General features: G+C 42.1%; 2 protein-coding genes across 3 annotated transcripts in view; one reads left to right on the top strand and one right to left on the bottom strand.

Moving 5' to 3' along the window:
• Positions 1 to 1,726, top strand: part of POLR3E (RNA polymerase III subunit E) — a 30,474-nt gene extending 28,748 nt beyond the window's left edge. For both annotated transcript variants that reach the window (XM_050905769.1, XM_050905770.1), the window contains exon 21: positions 863 to 1,726. In XM_050905769.1, the coding sequence (XP_050761726.1) occupies positions 863 to 919 (57 nt within the window). In that variant the 3' untranslated portion in view covers positions 920 to 1,726. The remainder of the gene's footprint in view (positions 1 to 862) is intronic.
• On the bottom strand, positions 1,238 to 17,980 carry CDR2 (cerebellar degeneration related protein 2). The gene is made up of 5 exons (XM_050905771.1): positions 17,719 to 17,980; positions 12,148 to 12,260; positions 7,280 to 7,428; positions 6,849 to 7,013; positions 1,238 to 5,623 (listed from the first exon to the last, which is right to left on the bottom strand). The coding sequence occupies exons 1-5, from the start codon at positions 17,795 to 17,797 to the stop codon at positions 4,756 to 4,758; spliced, it is 1,374 nt and encodes a 457-aa protein (XP_050761728.1). The 5' UTR covers positions 17,798 to 17,980; the 3' UTR covers positions 1,238 to 4,755.
• Between the last annotated feature and the right edge of the window lie 993 nt (positions 17,981 to 18,973).

Here is an 18,973-nt window from a genome sequence, read left to right as displayed (position 1 = left end):
TGACTCCTATTTCCCCATCTGCGTGTGCTCCTTTTTTATACACAGAGGAACAGACTGACAGGGTTTGTATTTTTGCATCTGCAGACCAAGTCTGCAGCCCTCTTTCTAACCTCCACACTTAATTTCTTACTTGTTTTTGTGATGTGCAAGTCCCAAGACTTCAGAAAAAAAGATACTTTCTTCCCTTTAAGCTCCACAGCATCAGTTCTGTAGCAGTACTGAAGCCTGTGTTGAATTACCTAAATGGGAGGGTGGAAGCAAAAGAAAGAGAAGCCGTTAGCTTAGAACTCAAGAGACTTGGTGCTCATCTAATAGAAGTAAGAAAATGAGCCACAAGAAAACCCACTTACTGAACCCCTTTGCTGTGGTGCTTCCCCGCTGTAAGCTTAGCAGACACGTGGTCCGAATACCAAAGCACGGTTCTGGGGTTTGACAGTTCATTATCATAGAACGTCGTTTCTTAAAAGGCTTCAGATCTGGCGACTGCTTTGACACCCCAGCCCGTTCCCGCCGCTCCCTTCAGTCTCTCCACCTGAGCTTCAGCCTGTGCTCACCCCTCGGTTCCCCGTGTCCCACTCCTCCCCGCAACCTTTCCTAAGCTGGCCTCGGCACCGTCCCCGTCTTCTCCCCCCAAAAGCCTGGTTTCTTGCTGCCATTGCCTTGTTTGTCCTCCTTGTGGCCTCTCAGCCTTCCCCCTCTTGTGTTTGTCATCTTCACTTAAGCTGTATGGTCTTCAGGGTGGAGATAACCTGCTGCTCTGGGTTCGTGCACTGGAGAGGGGACTCTGGTTATTGATCACATTCACTGTCCCAAAGCCAGAGAATGGTTCCCAAGACCTTACGGACTTCCCTTTTCTCCCCAGGACTGCTGTGTGAGCTACGGTGGAATGTGGTATCTTAAGGGGACGGTGCAGTCTTGACAGCGGTGGTAGCGGTTTCAAGTGAACTCCAGGACGAAAGAGGAGACCTGCAGCGGGCGGCACAGACAGAGTAATGCCGTGGCCTCGGGAGTGCAGGGCAGGACCTGACCTACTTTGGGGCACGTGGGCATTGGGGACAGACAGCCACTGACATCCCAACACACTCACACACGTTTGCATGGCCGCCTAGGCGCAAGAGCGACTAGGAAGACAACATGGGACCCTGTCTGCAGCTTGATTAATCTGGGATTTCTAATGTATTTCCATTCTCGTTCTGTTTCGTTATAAAAAAAATAAAACCATATACTGACACAGACATGATGGAAAATCATGGTCTAATACTTTATTTTGTAAGTAATGCCAATAAGTTAAATTTGTTTACAAATATCCCAGTTTTTGTTAAATACCTAGATGCTCATACTTTAGTCTGAGCATTGTAATAGCCCTTGCAGCCCTCTTTGTCAAGAGAAGATAGCCGTGTTCATGGCAACGTCAGGCCAGGGCGGGGGGAACAAAGTCACTGTCTTTGAACTCTGTACGCCATAGCAATTGTTCTCACCCGTTGTCTGTGAAATGAGTTATTTGGGGAAGTACCTACATTTGAAACAAACGCGGAACAACTACTGGATTTCTTTTATTGGTGTGGGGTTTGTATGAGGGATTTTTTGCATTACTGTATGCAAATACAGCGAGGTAAGTAACCGAGTGCATCCTCTGGAAGGCATCCAGCTGTAGTTACCACCTGGCAACAATGTAAAACCTCTATTTTGTGTAATTTTTTTAATAAAATTTTATCTCAAAGGTCAATTCTACCCCGCCTTGTATTTGTCCGAGAAGAAACGGAAGCTGCACCCACTCCTTTTATAGCCTGAAGGCTTACGGAGGAAGGAAAGGTCAGGAATGTTGTAGCAGAGGTTAGAGGTAGATCGTAAACTGCTTTACATCATTCTGCTTGCATCATGTTCTGTAGGGGGTAGCCAGAGGTAGCTGTCAAGCGAAGGGCCTGTTGCACAAGGTACAGTAACCGATCTTTTTGTTACAGGTTTATCATTGAAGCCTAACTGCAGTAAGATAAGGAATATCCTACTGTAAGCACTGTAGGTTACTTCACTGGTCATGTTCTTTGCTATAATTTCCATCACATGAGAAGCTCAAGGAGACTTTTAATTTCATCTACTTATGCTCAGAAAAGGCTGAGTTGAGTTGTTGACTAAAATAAGCAGATTAAGGTGGTTAATCCAGATAAGAGTGGCTAAGAATATTGTTACCATACTTACAGCATTTCACCTTTCTGTGGAAAACAAGTATTTTTAAACTGTGAAAACTCTACCTTAATTAATACGCTAGTGCAGTTTATTAACTACATCAGTATAACTGGAAGGTGTTTTAAGTTCAGGCAGCTTTTGCAGCCTTTGTCATGGTCTGTCGCATGCACCTATGGCTGACACTTCCCTCGTACAGCTCCACTGCCGTAGCGTTACCTATGGCCGCATCTATGGAGCTGCCCTCTGGGAACGGCACAGCCCGAGAGAAGTTACGAAAGAACCGCCCAGCCTTGGAGGTTTTTATTGCACAATATGCGCAGCTAGGTGTTAAAGTACAGTACAGCCAGAGCTTAGCAATGGCACAGGGAGCCAAGGGGAAGTTACATTACAGAAGAATCAAGTAGTTTTGTGGAAATCTGAGAACACCTTTTATATTTTTAAAGCATAAAAATTGTGATATATCAAAGTGCTGTAAATTAGCCAACAGTAATAAACCCCTGAAGATCACCTATTTAACCAAAATTCTGAATTACTTTTACATGTCTTCTGGTCCAGCAGGTGTGGATTCCCCCTTCCCATAAAGTGGTGAGGAATATTAGTAGTAAATCATTTGTGACTAACAGTGTCATGCCTTTCTCATTCAAGGTTCCTGCTTTCCGGTATCTGACTTGGGGCAGACCTTCGGGTGACAAGGATCCAAGCGTTAGGGAAACAGTGACAATACAGCAGCTTTTCTGCCATTGGGGTTTTTTCCCCCCCTCCTTTTTGAACAGCACTGACAAACACCACAACAATGAGGAGAAACTACTTAGTTCCCTCCAGATTTCTGTCCTAGACAGGCCTATCCTTTTCCATGTAGCATCACCTTTTTAAAATACAAATTTAATGGGAACTCCATCCAAGCTACATAGGAAAGATGGCAAGACTAGATAATGCAGGAGCCATCTGCACCAAGTTTACTGTTTCCTGATTGACACAGATGGGCATAATTACTAGCTATACCTGTAGCTTGACTGGATTATGTATTTGCTTAGAAAAATACTCGCAAGATTCAGATTCCCATTTTTTAAATAATTTTCAGAATGCAATACATGTTTTCGAGAAACTCCCACAATATGAAGTCTTAATACTGCAACTGAAGGACAGCTATACACAAGCTTAACAGGGTACAACATAAGGCAGACAGAACTGCAACAGCAGCAGTTGAACTAAAGCTGAGAAATTGTCAACATTCTGTGTCAACTGTTGGGTGTCTCGCAGCACCTCAGACAGGCAGTAAGCTGATTCCCCAGAACAGCTGACCAAATTAAGCTATGAGACCCTTTCCAAGGAAAAGGACATCACCTTTCATTGTGCCTTCCCCCCCTTGATCTCTTAGCCTTTGTTTTCTTTACACTTTGAAGTAGTTCTAAAGAACATACTTCTCCATGTTCTTTTTTTTTTTCAGAATTCAAATACATACAAATTATTATTGGGGAGTGGAGAAGGAGAGGAAGAACAAGAGCATGGTCCTCTATTTTCAGTAGGATATGTTCTGGTAGTGGTGTGTCCATCCTCCCACCCCCCAGGCAGCATGGAATAGGTCCACAGAAGCTGACACTGGAAGCAACAGACAAAACAATATGCTAAGGTTTTACCTGGCCCATCTCCTTCAAGCACTTGGAGTTTGTGGTATGTAAGATTAAAAGCTATTCCGCTATGTCAATGCTACTACTGAAGTTAAATAGCTAAATTGCAACTTTCTATCTTACCAAATACACATAAAAATGTACTTTGCAGACATTCCACCAAAGAACAGTAGCTCCCAAATAACATACATAATCAATTCACAGTATCTTGCCTTAAGACAAAGTGCCCTACGTAAGAAACCATACCTAAAAAGCCACGCAAACTTTACATCAAATCCTTTCTTAGTAGGAAGACATTTATACTAATCCGTGGGAGAGCTTAGTGCATGTGAACTGTGGTATTAGCTTAAACCAAGCACAGTGCAGGCGGCTGTGCCAGCATTCCGCCTCCCGGCCAAAGCAAGTTCAGCTAGACTGCTAACTTCATTCTCGAGAATCAAGGAGAGGCTGCCCGTGATACCGGTCAGGGGCTTGCTTTGTGTTCGTCTTCTACACAGATGTAGTTACAGGGCTAGATCATCACTGCGAACCAAAGGAAAGCTTTAGTCTGGTTCCTTGTGAGAAACACAGTACCAGCTTCTTACCTCTGTTATTTTTGAAGTGGACTACAGAAACTAGTGTCAGTTACTGCTCTGGCCAGAGATTAAGTGTCATATGAAGTAGTAGTGTAGTATTAAGCTACGATGTTTGTTTGCTTTACAACCACTAGTTTGTGTGACAGTGCTAAACAACATTCAATCTATTGCTACACAGGTACAGGGAGACTAGCTGTTAACTAACTAGCTTGTTAACTACAGGTCTACAAGCCAATTCAAAACATTCATTTTGAGTGCTCAAGAAACAGATCAGTATAAGGGGCCTTCTGACATTTGTATAAAGTTTTTCCTCTTCTTGACTAACAGATTAGTCATCAACAGAAAATGGGTCATCAGCATGTCCAATGTTATGGCTGAGAGGAGAGGGACTTGTACTTAGCCCTGTGCTCATCTATTTCTTCCTTTGTTTTTCTGATACAGCTAAAAATTTCCTTGAAAAGTGCTTTATATTCAGGAAGAGCATTTGTGGGAGAGTCACTTAGCTCCACATTTGTGAATTCTTGATTGCTAGCTGAAAGATCATACTGGGTGTTCCCCACGTTTAGGTCTTTGGAATACTGCTTCAGCGTTTGTACAGCCTTGTGTTTCAAAGAATCTTCATCCATTTGACACTTCTTCAAAAGTTCTTCATACTTCACTTTCAGGGCATTATACTGAGCATCAACTTCATTAAGTACAGAGATTCCTCGCTGTTTCACAGCTTCAGCTCTCCTAATACATGTTTCTTCATGGCCCCTTAGAATGTCTCCCCCTGCAGCACTGCTTAGGAAAGTTTCGCTGCTGCTCCGTTTCAGGGCCACCTTCTCAAGCTCCGATACAGTCAGAAGTCCATCATCTGCCGGGCTCTGACCAAGCTCCCTTTCTAAAGATTCCTTGAATGAAATGAAAAAGGATTCTGGCACCAACTTCTCTGCATTATGGAATGTGTTTTCAGACTGAAGTATTTGTCGCATTTCAGCTACTTCCACTTCCAACTCCTCTGCACGAGCCCGATATAAGTCTGTATCAACAAGCCTCTGTTCGAGGTCACAGTTCTCTTTTACCATAAGACTATATTCCTCTTCCATTGTTACCCTCTTCTCTTTTTCTAGGTTAAGTTGGGCTTGCAGAACTGTAACTGCCTTTTTTAAGTTCTCATTTTCTTCTTCTAGAGGACATAGCTGACTATCCATCGAAGTAATCTTTTCTGCAAACACATGATCATAAACAAAATACCTGCAGAAACAAAATAAGTAGTATCAAATGTAGGAAGTGCAGCTGACCACACCTCCAAAAGTTTTCCTGTCCTGGGTAACTAATGACAGATTTAAACTGTGTGCTAACACACCTGAACATATACATAGCAGTCATTTTACTAACCTATCAGTCCATTTAATAATCAGAACAGAGTTTGTACATACTTACATGCCACCAAATCAAGCCTCCCAGCTTAAGCAGAATGGCAGCTGATTAACAGTTTCAAGTTACAGACAAGCTTATTGAATAACTAGACCTACAATTTAAGTTTAAATAAACACTGCCTCCATGTATCATGCAGTACTTTCTGACACTCAGATTTTTACCACAGCACTCACTCTTGTAACCTTTGTCACTATTGATTGTGGAAACAAACTTCAAAATTGGCAAGGCAGTTCTGGAGGCTGGTATTTCCACAAGGCTTTGGCAGTTTGAAGGAATCTCCACTTATCTTTTGAATTGTCAAGAAATAACTACTTTTTGGATGTACAGATTATATTCTACAGTCCTACCTCCATGTAGTGCTGAAGCCCAAACACAAAAGCCTGTTCTGCCTGTCTGTGGAGGTGCTTCACTTAGGAAATTACCTTCCAGGATTGAAACTAGTCTGAGCTTTTACCCCAGCTGATTGTCCTGATGGGCATACTAATGCAGTTCAGCTGGGTAAAACTGCTCTGAATTAAAAAAGCAGCCCAGAGCTCCAGGCACCATTTTACCAGCTTAAGCATCATTTTAACCAGCTTAAGTTCAGGAAAGCTATTGCAGGAATCCTGCCTTCCTTGGAAAGAAAATAGCCACAGACATCCAAGGAAAGGGTAAGTTACAGAAAATATTTTGCATTTAGGATGTTTGTTTTTCAGATCATCTGTGTGTGTGCTTTTATCTGACTGAAAAAAGTGGGGTGCAAATTGCTGTAAGCTTTCTAGGCCACAATTTGATATGGTTGGAGACTTTGGGAGAGAACCTTTCAAGACAGAAAGTAGAACCTGCAGTTCCTCTTGCACAAAGACTAGCACAGTCTAGAAGTATGCCAGAAGCAGTGCCAACACCACACAGTGCAGGACTGTGCAGATATTTTGCTAGTTGTGAACATCAGATGTTTTTCTGCTAGCTTGTTTGACATCTGTGCTTGTGTCTTAGTTTTTAAAGCTTTGCTTAAAATAATTTCAGTATTCTCTTTGCTACGCAAGGTAAAAAGTCTTACTGGCGAAGGTCATACAGCTCCTTCAAACACGAGAAACTATGCATTGATCTTGGCTGGTCAGATCTCTCATGGCTCATCCGGCCTCGTCCAGACTTTTTCAATTCTTCTACTTGTCGTTGCAGGTCATCTATGTGTGTCTGCAGATTTTCAATAGTCTCTGTCAAGCTAAAAGGTGAAGGATTGCTGTTAAAAACATTTGAGTGTTTAGTCAAGGACATGGGAATTTCCCATCCCCTCATATTGTAGTTTCGTCTCTGAAGGCTGCTCTTTGGCTCCAAGACCTTTAAATAAAACTATCCTTTCAATCTAACAGTACTGTAGAACACCACTAGACAGGCAGCCACCCAGTAACTACACAAATACACTTGGACTGCCCTTTTTCGTATTATCAACTGGGGGGCAGAGGGGGGAATCTAGTATAAGTTTGTTACCTTAATATCCTTTGTTGTGAAGCTCTACTCTCCGCAACTAGTTTTTGATTAGTGTCTTCTAGTTCTCTTGCTGTCACATCCAGCTGTTCATAGACTTTTGCATGCTGATCATTCATCTGACGCAAGAGCTCCACTTGCTTTGTGAGGTACTGCAAGACAGTATTGCTGTTACTAGTTTACACTTGAAACACAAAGATAGGACTACTATTACTGCTTTTTATTCATAGTCATAGAGAAACTACTAAGTTTCAGAAATGTAGATTCCAGTGGTTGCTTTGGTAAGCGTTCAGTTGAAGAGGCACTATCAGTAACTCAGCTAGCCAGCTTGCCTTTGCCATGGAGGTCAACCCAGGCTGAGCAACCAGCCTTTTATCCAGAGGAGTTGGGTTTGGTTGTGCAAGCTATGTTTATCTATCCTTGCTGCAGCCAGGCTTTTGCCAGTACCCCAGCCTTCTGGATTGGGCTTGTCTGTACTGCAGTCGTCACTGATACAGCCTTGAATCCAGACTTCAACATAGCCCTTAACTATCCACTGAGTCCTTCTGAAAGTTGCAGTGGGCTCCAACAGAAATTTTCTAACAGCGTTGACAACAATTTTCTTAGCATTAAAACTGAAATATTGGGTAGCACCATCCATAATTAAATTTCTTTTCAGCTGACCTAAGTTCTTCCAGTCTGAAGCAGCATTAGGTTGAGCAGAACAGAATTTAGGTTGTGGTCACGCTTAAGACAGTATGTGGGCTACTATGTGTCAGGAAGTATAATCAAGTTATTGAATTCAATCTTTCATTACTCACAGGGAACTATTCCAGTTACTGTAATCCCAAACAAAGGTCTCCTGCCTTTTTTTTAAAAATAAAACTCCACATGAAGTATTTTCATTTTAATCCTCTTTAGTTTTACAATTAACAACATAGACTGTTAAGTTTCTTGAATAATGTCAGAAAGCTTGGAATTCTCAGTCTAAGAGCAGTTAACAATCACCTAAGGCTCTTAATACAAGTGTCTTATATTGTCCCACCCAGCATAGGACTGATCCAATTCTAAAAATCTACATGAGAATTTGCATCAGACAGACTTGAACAAAAAAACCTAACCCTTTAAATCCAAATACTTTGTTCTTACATAGAATTTTTCTTGCAGTATATTCTGTATTACTACATGCTACTTACTGAAAAGTAAACTTCAAGTAGGAACATCCAGCAGACTTCTAGGCAGAATTACTTCTCTTTACATAGGCCTGTTACATACTCAAAACTTCTAATATTCTACTTAACCTTTTACCTCATTAAAAGATTAGTGGGTTTACATTTTAGGCAATTTAAGAACAGATAATAAGTTAATCTAGGACTAGTAACTGCTACATACAGACTTCTAGAAGATCAACATGATAGTAGTTGGCTAGATCCTTTTGTAGCCTGTGCGCACATGACGCAGGATTTACACAAAAATAGTACGTGGATTAGCAGCAGAATCTCAACGTGACCCATTTCAGATTAACTTTCCCTATTGGTTATGCTCAGAAGGAGCTGGAGATCTTCAGACTTTCTTCAGCAATACAAGTGTGGCTAAGCACAGAAGCCAAGGCTTTGGTGCCGGAATTAGATGTTACCGCTTACTACAATGGGCTTTTGCAGAAGTTTTAGATGAATGGAAGAGGTGAAGCACCATTTTCTCCACCTTGTGCCTCCAATATCTTCAATGCTGGTGTCAAGTTGGCCTGGTATAACCAGGCCACCAAAACAAAGTATAGATGTGGTAATAAATATTTCAGAATTTCATATTTATTCCACCTCCCCTGCAATCGAGCACCTAACATGAAGCAGCAGTTGAGACTTCTTGCGCTCTACCACATAATAAAAGGAGAGTGTCAGTATTTCTGAAGTCGGAGTGCTGAGAACAGATTCAGACAGGAATAAAGTTGCCCTTTCAATCCAGCGTTTATTACATCTACACTGATTAGTTAGTGGCACACGTGTCAGCACAGAGGTCAGATATAATGATCCAAGGCTGTAAAACGCTTTATGCGTTAGCATTTAATATATTAGATGTAATCTTAAGCACCTCAAAGCCTTTGACCCTTCCTTTTCAGTGCAGACAAGGTAGTACCATATTTCAGAATGATTTCTTAGCTGGTTCTAGACTTTGCTACCCATAAGATGTGAATTAATAGGAAAAAAACCCGAAGATTTACGCTGATATACTGCACTGAAAAAGCTACTAAAAAATACAGCAGAGTAGCTACAGGAACAGCTGAAAGATCACCTTTAGGTTACAGAGATAAGCACTTGAAAATTAGGAAAAAAATCAAGCATAGAGGCTGGATATGCCACTTGCACGTGTATCCTGTGTAGTGCAGTGTTCTGCGTTCCCACAAAGGACAGAAATATAGGTACGAAAATAACTGACTGAACTGCTTTTACCAGCTAAAAAGTACTGCACCTTGCATATGCTAACTTTATTTCCATTTGTTTCAGTGAATTCCTGTAACAATCCCTTGTGCCAGTAAGCTAATATATTCAGTACTTCCATCTTGAGGTTCTCTCTGGGTATTTGAAGAAGCGGTTCATTCGATTTTCCCTTTTCTACCAGAAATCCAGATGTAAGAGACACTTCTTTGGAGAAAGAAATGTTTTGAGTTGCTATTACACTTTTAAACTGCACTGGGAAAAGACAGAAGATTAAGACAGGTGGTGGAACTGAGAAGACAGCATGTTATTACAGCAGATATGAATACAGTCTACAGGTTCTTTGACTCAACACAGTAAGCTGGGCAAATAAAGGTGCAGGCACTACTTGTATGTCAGAAGCATCACAGAAACTGTTCTCCCACCTCTCTCCCCCTCCTCTTGGAGGGAGCTAACAGGACAACCCAATATACACTCCTACCCATGTTGTGGGAGAAGAGGAAAGAGAAGAAAGAGGTATCAGATAAAGCCTTCAAAAAGTGGTATTGCACAAGTCTTGGTTTGTTTTTTTGATTGGCTAAGCAAAGCAAGATATTGAGAGAATAAATTAGTCTGTCACTGTCTGAGGTTGTCTGAGCATACAAGTACTTGACCCTGCAACACACCAACTGTAGATCACTGCTGGAAGGACACTTCTGACCACCTCCTGGTGCTGAAGCTCTCTCATGTAGTCCATAAACACTAACCCACCAAAAAAGCTTAAAGAAAAAAAACTGGCTTAAACCAACAGGATATTACATCCTTAATGGCACTAGACTATTTCTATAAATGAATGCAGCTTAGCAATAATGTATTTTCCATATTTCAAGATAGCGTTAAAATACAGCTGCTTATTAAGTAGCTACACTCAATGAGCCAGGCTAGTTATCTATCACAAAGTTATGCTGTGTTATTTCAGAAGGTGTGTTGTAACCATGTTAAACACTTCCTTAAACATGGTTGTTCATACAGGTGTTGAACCTGAAGTAGAACAGTATTAGTATAGCACCTTGAAGGGTTTGTCCTCTCTAGAACTTAAGAATTAATCTTTTTATAAAAACCATTCATGGCAATGAGTTATTTTAAGTCTCTGCATAAGTACATACATTTTTTGTAATGCTGTGGCAATAATGTAAATATCAGCCATTCCAACCATTGTATCTCAGAATGAATAGGATAACAAAGATGACATTTAGCACATAATAGAGGAAAGAGCCAAAGTATGAGCTACAAAACAGAAGTACTTATTAAAAAAAAAAACACCAACCATGCACCCAGAAATTTTGCATCACCTAATAAAAATGCTGCATTTGTGTTAACATGACTACTTTAAAGACACCTATATATCTGCAAGTATTAAGCTTAGGATTGTTGAAGTTACCTGTTACCACTACAGTGATAAGTGTTTTAAGTCTCAAGCTGCAGCTGTACAAAATGCATACACCATCCGTAACTGCGTAAGTACTGCTTGCCCAAAGGAACTCAGATTTTGTAAAAACGTAGTGTATACCAGTCACAGCCTGCTCCCTGTGATTCGTACGAGAACCAAACTGAAATGCTAACTACGTTTCCAATATGTTGTCAGTCAGCAAAGTACTGAATATTTAATAATTTAATTATTAGAGACCATGCATTGCCCTCTAATAGCTGAAAAAAAATTCATTATGCTGACAAATGCTAGGTCTGCAAGAACACAGGCAATAGTAAAAAAAAAAAAAAAAAAAGAGAAAAAAGAAATTGCCAGAAATGGCCAGGTTTTTCCACCAAGTAACACAGAGACGAGTGGTTTTGAAAGGGTGGTTATGATTTTTTTTTTTCCTGGAAAATACAGAGCAATATATCCACTATGTCCTGTATTTAGATACTATTTAAGTGTTTGTTTTTGCTGGGGTTTTTTGGGTTTTTTTTTAATTGAAGTAGACTTTAGCTCACTTTACCACAGCTCAGTTTAGTGGAAGTACATATCCTCAGATTTTACTTAAATCTCTCTCCTGCACTTATCAGCATTTAAATTTCAGTGGCGTAACCACTAACATTTTCACATAATAATTTAAATTACTAATTTATCATCATGTAATTTAATGTCATTTTACCTGGCAAGATCAGCAAAGTTTACCAATAAAATAACTGAAGTAACTTTTCTGTACAACAAAAAAAACCCAAAACAGTATTTTGTCATTAAACAAGCCAAATCCAACATGAAGTTTAATGGCACAAAGCTTCCAGTAATCAGACAAACAGTTCTAACTATGATCAAGCTTATACAGGTTCTTAAATTCTCGAGGTAGCAGAAGTGGTTAAAGATTGTTCAGTATTTTTCTTTAAAGTGTCCATCAGATGTCAAGAAATGCAGATCTCAACTTATGTGCTATTATGTTGCAGGTCTAGATGCTTTAACACTTGGATCCCTTAAATATTTACCTCTATCTCCTGCAGTTGCTCTTGATTTGTTGCATACATTTGCTGTAAAGATTCTTCTAGTTCAGTGTTACGGTCCAGTAGCGTCTTCCCAAGCTCAGCAGCAAGGTGAAGATCTAAACAAAGAAATCACATTTGCATGTAAGTTATAGAGCCAATAATATAATCTACTTTTAAAGCATTTTAATCAAATACTTGAGGTGTTTATCGCTGTTGTAACTGCTCTAAGTTACTTCTAGTACCCCAAAGAAAGTGAGCTTATCCTTAAGGAGAACATTTGTATACCATCTATAATGCAAGTCTAAGTCAGTCCTGAAACTTAGAAGATACTCTTATTTCATGAAGCTTCCTTAGTTCCTCCTTTGGTCCTTCACCCACAGGTCAGACACATCCAGCCATCTTCTCTTCACTTCCCACCATCTGCCTAGTATTGCACCAGCATCTCTACCCAAGGTGTCTGTTAGCTACACTTCACCATGTTTACAGCACTCATATTTTAGAAGAATAAGCATGAAAGACCCTGTAAATGTTCATCAGGCTAGACCCAGGCCAAAGCTGACTGTACTCTTATTTACTTCACTGTTCTTCCCCATTACCCCTTCACCAAGGAGCTCAGGTCATACAGGATCAAAGTGCTAAATGAAAGTTTCAGATGCTCTTTATGGTGAAACAATAATATCAAAAGACATAAAACTGATAAAGAAATGTAGCTATTCTGCTTTTCAGGCTTATAAACCTAGGAGACAAGAATTGTTTTATATGCTCCAAAACATCATTTTAAGTGTCATTTGTTCTCAGGCACTTAATCTCAATTTTACTTCAGTCATCTTCAATCACCTCCAGGGTGCAGTGACTGTAGTTGTTTCAAATTAAGAAATAAGTCATCTGAACATTCAGTTCCTTTCTAGAGGGAAGCTTGATATTTGTTCAACAGCATCAGTAGTGCTAGATATCCTATATTATTATGTTTAAAGACACATGTAATTTAAAAGCTAACATAATGTGACAAAGAAATAAATCGTGGTGTTATTGCTAAAATCGTAATTATTCTGTGCAGGGTATTACATATTAAGAATCCAACAGATTTCTAAAAATCTCAAATTTTCCACCTCCTTCCCATCACCTGGACCATGACCAGGTTGCCTCCTGCATGCAATACAATCTTGTTAGTTTTCACATAGAACTAGCATCACTAACGGGAAAGAGAGAGAATAAAAGTCAAGAAAAACTTAGATACACTTCAAGAAGACTTAAATTAATATACAAGAGCCACGTATTGCATCATCAGTAGTTGTAGCTAGACGAGAAAACACATTCCATTTTCATTTGATTAAGATGCCCTTGTTTTAACATGTTATCTTACCTCTTTCCTGCCCCTTCCCAACTATCTTATCAGCTAGTCATTGTAATAGATAGAACACTGTTCCAAGATGGTTTTGTGCTAACCTTCAGTTTGGCAGCCTGTCCAAAATGATTACTCCATCTACATACAGAAGCCAAAGACCAAATTCAGACTTAGAAGGACAGGTAAGTAGGAGCGTTTGTCTATTAAGGTGTAGATGTCCAATTCTGGCAAAACAACAGCTGTGGTATTCTTCACACATTCTTTACAGCTACAGTGCATTGTTTCCTACCTTAAGGTCAGATTCTTAGAATAAATCCCACAAAAATTATTTGAAACAAATCACACTGCATGGGAGTTCTTCACAGTTTCAAAAGATGTATGACTAGGAGCCACATGGCATACTGATATATACTTGGGAGTTTATCCTTACATAGCTTTTTCATTGTAACACCACTTGTTAAGAAACACAGCCTATTCTAGAGCTGGGGTTTAAAGTATTTGGATAAGGAAACCTTAAGGTGTCTTGCTTAAGTTTTTCCCATTTTTGAACAGGTTGTACATTGTTTACCCATGGACAGAATAACTCCCAGTCAAACACCAAGCTGTTTCTTCTATCACATTACAGAATACTGTAGTCTTCAAATCCAGTGAATCTATCATCCTATATAAAATGGAGTCCCAATTCACAAGTTCTCACACTACACAAATCTTTACTAGGAGCCACAGTCTTTAAAGCTAGTCAACAATACTGGCATCATTCAAGGCAAAGACTTAGTCCATTCTTTTATTTTAATAGAGTAGAATAAGAGCGTTTGAGAGGATTTAGGATTATGTTAAAGACGTAATGCATAATGGAATTACTTGCTGCCATTTCCCTTCCCAAAGTGAAAGTTTGTTTTGATGTTTAAGTACATTTAGGAGTTGATAGTTTCATTCTTAAATGCCCCCTCATCTACTAAATCAAGTAGCACATACCACACAGTACTTTGAATACAATGTGAATAATAGAATTCATGTCATTATACTTACACACTCATTCTGTTCATTAGGATGGCAGAAGCACAAATGAGTTACTACAGGAGAAGCATGCTATTTTGTAATTAAAGCAGTTTGTTTCTGAGGGGGAGAAGACAAGTGGAAGAGCTCAGGAACATGCAATAAAACCCTAACTCCTACCCCTAGAGAAAGCAAGAACTGAAACAATTTCACCTCTGCTAAAATCAAGAATTTGCTTTGCATCCATTTTTCTACATTGTTAAGTACCTATAAGCCCTATAAAGAGCAAATTTTAAGAACGAGATGCACAATATATATGTTCTCCAGATACAGAAGGAAAACAGTTAATTTACATTTCTCTTAGAGAGTTACTGTACAATACTAGAAGCACGCTGCATTTCCTGTTGTAAATTTATGTAAAGTAACAGCTAAGTTCTGCCACAGACAGGCATTTTTCCTTTTCACCATGAAAATGTAAGCAGAGAGGTTTTTAATAATGCAAACTGCATACGTGCAGATCTTAAGATCTTCGTTTTAGTAAATCTGATCAGTTGTACTGGTGTTTAACAGCTCCATCAGAAATCTCTACACCAAAACAAGACTTCAAGGGTAGGTCTTCTGTGATGTTAAACAGCCCTCACTTACCAGCACTTTTCCACAATCTCTTCTGACAGTGTTGTTATAATTGAGAAAAAGATAAAAACAGTACCAAAATCCTTACCTTCTACTTTTTCATAACCCACCTAACAAAATGATTCAGAGAATTTTCAATCTAAAAATAAGCCTGTTCTTTTCAACAGCAAAAGGCATTAGTAGTGCAAGATATAGAAGTAAGTCTGGTTGAAGTTTACTTAACTGTAAAATTAAACCCTTATTTTTTTTTTTTTTACTTAGCTTCATATTTTCTACTCCATGTTCAGATTACCCTCTGTTCTGCTAAAGTGAGTAACAGCAAGATGTAAAAAGAGCAGTCAGATAAAAATTCTTTTTCAAAGGTCAGCATACTGCAGCAAAACATGGATGTTGCAGAAGGAAGGATGGCTGTTCCATCCTTAAAAGAATTCCATGAGCGTTCCGTTTTCATGAACAGCATGCCAGAAAAGCCCACCTCCATTGTCAAGGCAAAAGCTTTTGATGCATACAAAGACTGTCAAAGTTTTTCCAAAACCCTACCCTAATTTTAAGTTTCAAAGGCTGGCTGACAAGGACTACAAGCTTGTTTCAGGGTGCTTCCTAATGTTTTACAATCTAAGTTTTCTTATAAACTTACTCCTCAGTTTTTAAATGTGCAGTGATTGTTTGGGTTGTGAAAAGTTTCAAGAGACCTTGATAAGCAATCTTACTACTCTGTTTACATACATTGGTATTGCTTAGTCTTAGGAGAAGGAAGAGTATCTTTCAGACTCCAGGAATAAAGTGTAACAGAACATTTAAAAAAACATTGCTGTAAGGAATTTCTTTGCATTTCAACTTACCCATCAGTTTATTTTCCTCTTTTCCCTTTTGGCAAGGCTATTAGTCACTTCCGTTTAGGCTTGTAAAGAGACAGTCCCCAGAAAAAGATTGTTCAGATGTTGAGAGCATTAACCAACCCTCAAAATGCACTAACCTCTAGAATGGAATACTGTTTCTTAAAAGCTCACAGCAGAGATTCAAACGGTGATTATTTTACTCATTTTAATTAAAAGATGAAATTAAAGAAACATCAATAAGGCAAGAAGTCAGTTGCTATACATTGTGAAGTCTCTTTGTAGGTCTTCTACTCCATAAACACTGACATAGTAAAAACATTGCTAAATCATGTCTTCAAATTTTCAACTCTCTTCCTTTGACAGCAAACTACGGTTTCAGGATCTTATTTAAATTGATTGGTTTGTATCCTAGAGCCACAAAAACATCTATTTCGAGCAGAAAGTACCTAAATACAGCTTTCAAAGAGTTAGTATTTTATAGTAAAAGCATACAATTAGAGAGACCTATTCCTGTCTCAAAAAAAGTTTGTCAGATGCCTGATCTCAGTGTGAAAACTGCTTAGCTAGGAAGAGCTTTCAAAAGTATCTTTCTTTATAGTTTATAGTACAGTAGCACCTATCAATCCCAAGAATTAACGTTCTTCAATGTAAAAGCCAAAAGCATAAGGCTGGAGCAGGTTTGCAGGAAGCCACTTCACAGCTTTGAGGTAGCCTTTTAAAACGAACTCAGGATTAATAACAAAAAGTAGAACTAAGTAAATACCAGTCAAAAACACCACTAAGCTCTTAAGGAAATTGCACATTCTTTCCGTATCATGTCTGTAGAAGACTTTTAGTGCAATTATACTTGGTGTATTCCTGTGACTCCTTCCTCATCTGTGAAACGAGAATAGCATTTACCTCTTGCGTGTAGTGTTTTAAGACCTATTGACAGGATGACATACAGGAGCTGGATACGTATAATTCTGATGCATAGTGGAGTTATTCATATATTTTAAGAAGAAAACTTAAGATGGTTTTTAATAATGGACCTGCAACTAATCGAGCACAGCTACATTTACAACTTCATCGACTGGAAGCCCTTACAAAAAGGCTCAACAGGGCTCAATATAGCAACCCACCCCGACGCTTCCAGCGCCCGCTATTTCCAGCGCCTACCTTGAACAGCTGCTTTACGTCCTGTCAAGGTGCAACTTTTCGGAGAGCCGCGTCCCTCCCTCCCTCCCGGGCGGAAAGGAACCCAGGCACAATTCAACGCGGCTGCAGCAACCTCCTCCGTCAAACAAAGACGGCTGCAATCTTTATCGATAAAAGCGATCCCTCTGCCTACGCGCCCAAGGCGGCGGGAAGCACGGCCGTGAGGGGAGCCCGGGCTCCCGGCTGCGACAGTCGCGGGGCGGCACAAGCCCCGCTCCCACCGCCGCCGCCCCGCGACCCTCACCGGTGGCTTCGGCCCCCTCACGCCCTTCCCGCCACGCCGCCCGAGCAGCCGGCGTCCCTCCCGGCTCCGCACGGCCGTTGTGACGGTGCCCTGCGCCGGCCCGCCCGCCGCCCCCTTCCCTCACACGCCCTCCTCTCCGCAGCCCCTGCTCTCACACGCCCCCCGCAGCGGCTCCCCACGGCCCCTGCCCTCACACGCCCTCCTCGCCACAGCCCCTTCCCTCACACGCCCTCCTCGCCACAGCCCCTTCCCTCACACGCCCCCCGCGGCGGCGGCTCCCCGCCGTCCGCCGCCGCTCCCTCTCCCCCGCCCCGGCTCACCTTGCTGTAGGTCCTGCTGGTCGTACCAGGGCTCATCCTCGCGGATCTCGAACTCCTCCACCAGGCTGTCGGCCAGCATCGTGCCCCTTCCTCTCACGGCGCGGCGGCAGGACGAGGTGGCAGCGCTCACGCGAACGACTCCCCTCGCGCCGAGCGACGGCGGGGCAGGGCAAGCCGGCAGCCGCTCCTCTCCTTAAAAGCCGCCTCCGGCCATTGCCGAGCGTTTCCGGACTTTGCCGAACCTCTCCCCCTTCTGGTCGGGCTGCGCGAAGCTGCCGGCGGCAACGTGGCAGACTACAGCCACCCGCCCACCGTCTCCCCGCGATTCAAACACAACACCCTCACCTCCCCTGCGGGGAGCCAATGGGGAGCCGCCCGCCGGACAGATCGAAGGGAGTCTACACCAATCATAAAGCGAATTCATATCAAGCCACCAATGAGAACGAAGGGAAGGTTGGCCCGGGCTAATTACACCCCGCCCCAGCAGCCAGCTGCGCAGCCTCCAGTCAGAGGAGGTGGGTTAGTGCCTGTGGCAGGGGGCGGTGGTTGCTGGGGCTCTGAAGGGTTAATGGCGGGGAGCGGTTCCTGTGGGGTATTCCGGTGGGTCTGCGGCGGAGCAGAACTGGCACGGCCCAGGGTGGGGCAGCGCGACTAGGCGTAGGGAAAGCTGTGGCTCCTAGTTGACCCGTGTTGGGAGCCCCCGGGGAGCGCTGAGGGAAGAGCCTGCGAGGAGGGGCTCGGCCCCCCAGCCGCGGCTCCTCACCGGCGTCGCGCCCAGGTGTGGGCCGCGTTCCCGCCGCCTCCCGGGGGAGCCTTGGCGCCGGAGTGCGGAAGGGGAGGGGAGAATGTGGCCCCGCTGGAGCATGCAGCCGTGGCAGCTCCTGTCGCGTCTGAAGCGGGCCGTCTCCATCCCCGCGCCTCGCATGTCTGTCGGGCGGTCACCGCGCGCTCTCGCGTCTTCTCCTTACAAGGAAGAGGGAGCCGTGTCCCCTATCTGGGGAGCTGCTGAGGAAAAACTAGCTTGATTTGCCCAGTTTTAACAGACGAGCACCTCCAAACTTGAAGTCCTGCAAGTTTCCAGAGCCCCCTGCCTTCCAGGAGTCACAGCCTTACAGCGTTTGGGCAGCCATAGCATCGTGGGCTTGGAAGAGTGGCGGCACTCAACCAGTTCCACTTGCCCTCCTACACCAAGTACTTTCTGTTTGCATCTCCTCTCTACTTCAGCAGCATTTCCCCTTAGTATTACCCCCTCGGG

This window comes from Gymnogyps californianus, chromosome 15, assembly GCF_018139145.2.
Source record: "Gymnogyps californianus isolate 813 chromosome 15, ASM1813914v2, whole genome shotgun sequence".
Classification (NCBI taxonomy): Eukaryota; Metazoa; Chordata; class Aves; order Accipitriformes; family Cathartidae; genus Gymnogyps; species Gymnogyps californianus.
This window is presented reverse-complemented; position numbering and strand designations above follow the sequence as displayed.

Excerpts from the sequence above, each read along its gene's own strand:
- CDR2 (XM_050905771.1), bottom strand. The coding sequence starts at position 17,797 with ATGCTGGCCGACAGCCTGGTGGAGGAGTTCGAGATCCGCGAGGATGAG. Across the intron at positions 12,261-17,718 it reads CCAGCAGGACCTACAGCAAG|ATCTTCACCTTGCTGCTGAG; the intron begins GTGAGCCGGGGC and ends TTCTTTGTTTAG. Across the intron at positions 7,014-7,279 it reads TCACAACAAAGGATATTAAG|CTTGACAGAGACTATTGAAA; the intron begins GTAACAAACTTA and ends TTCACCTTTTAG.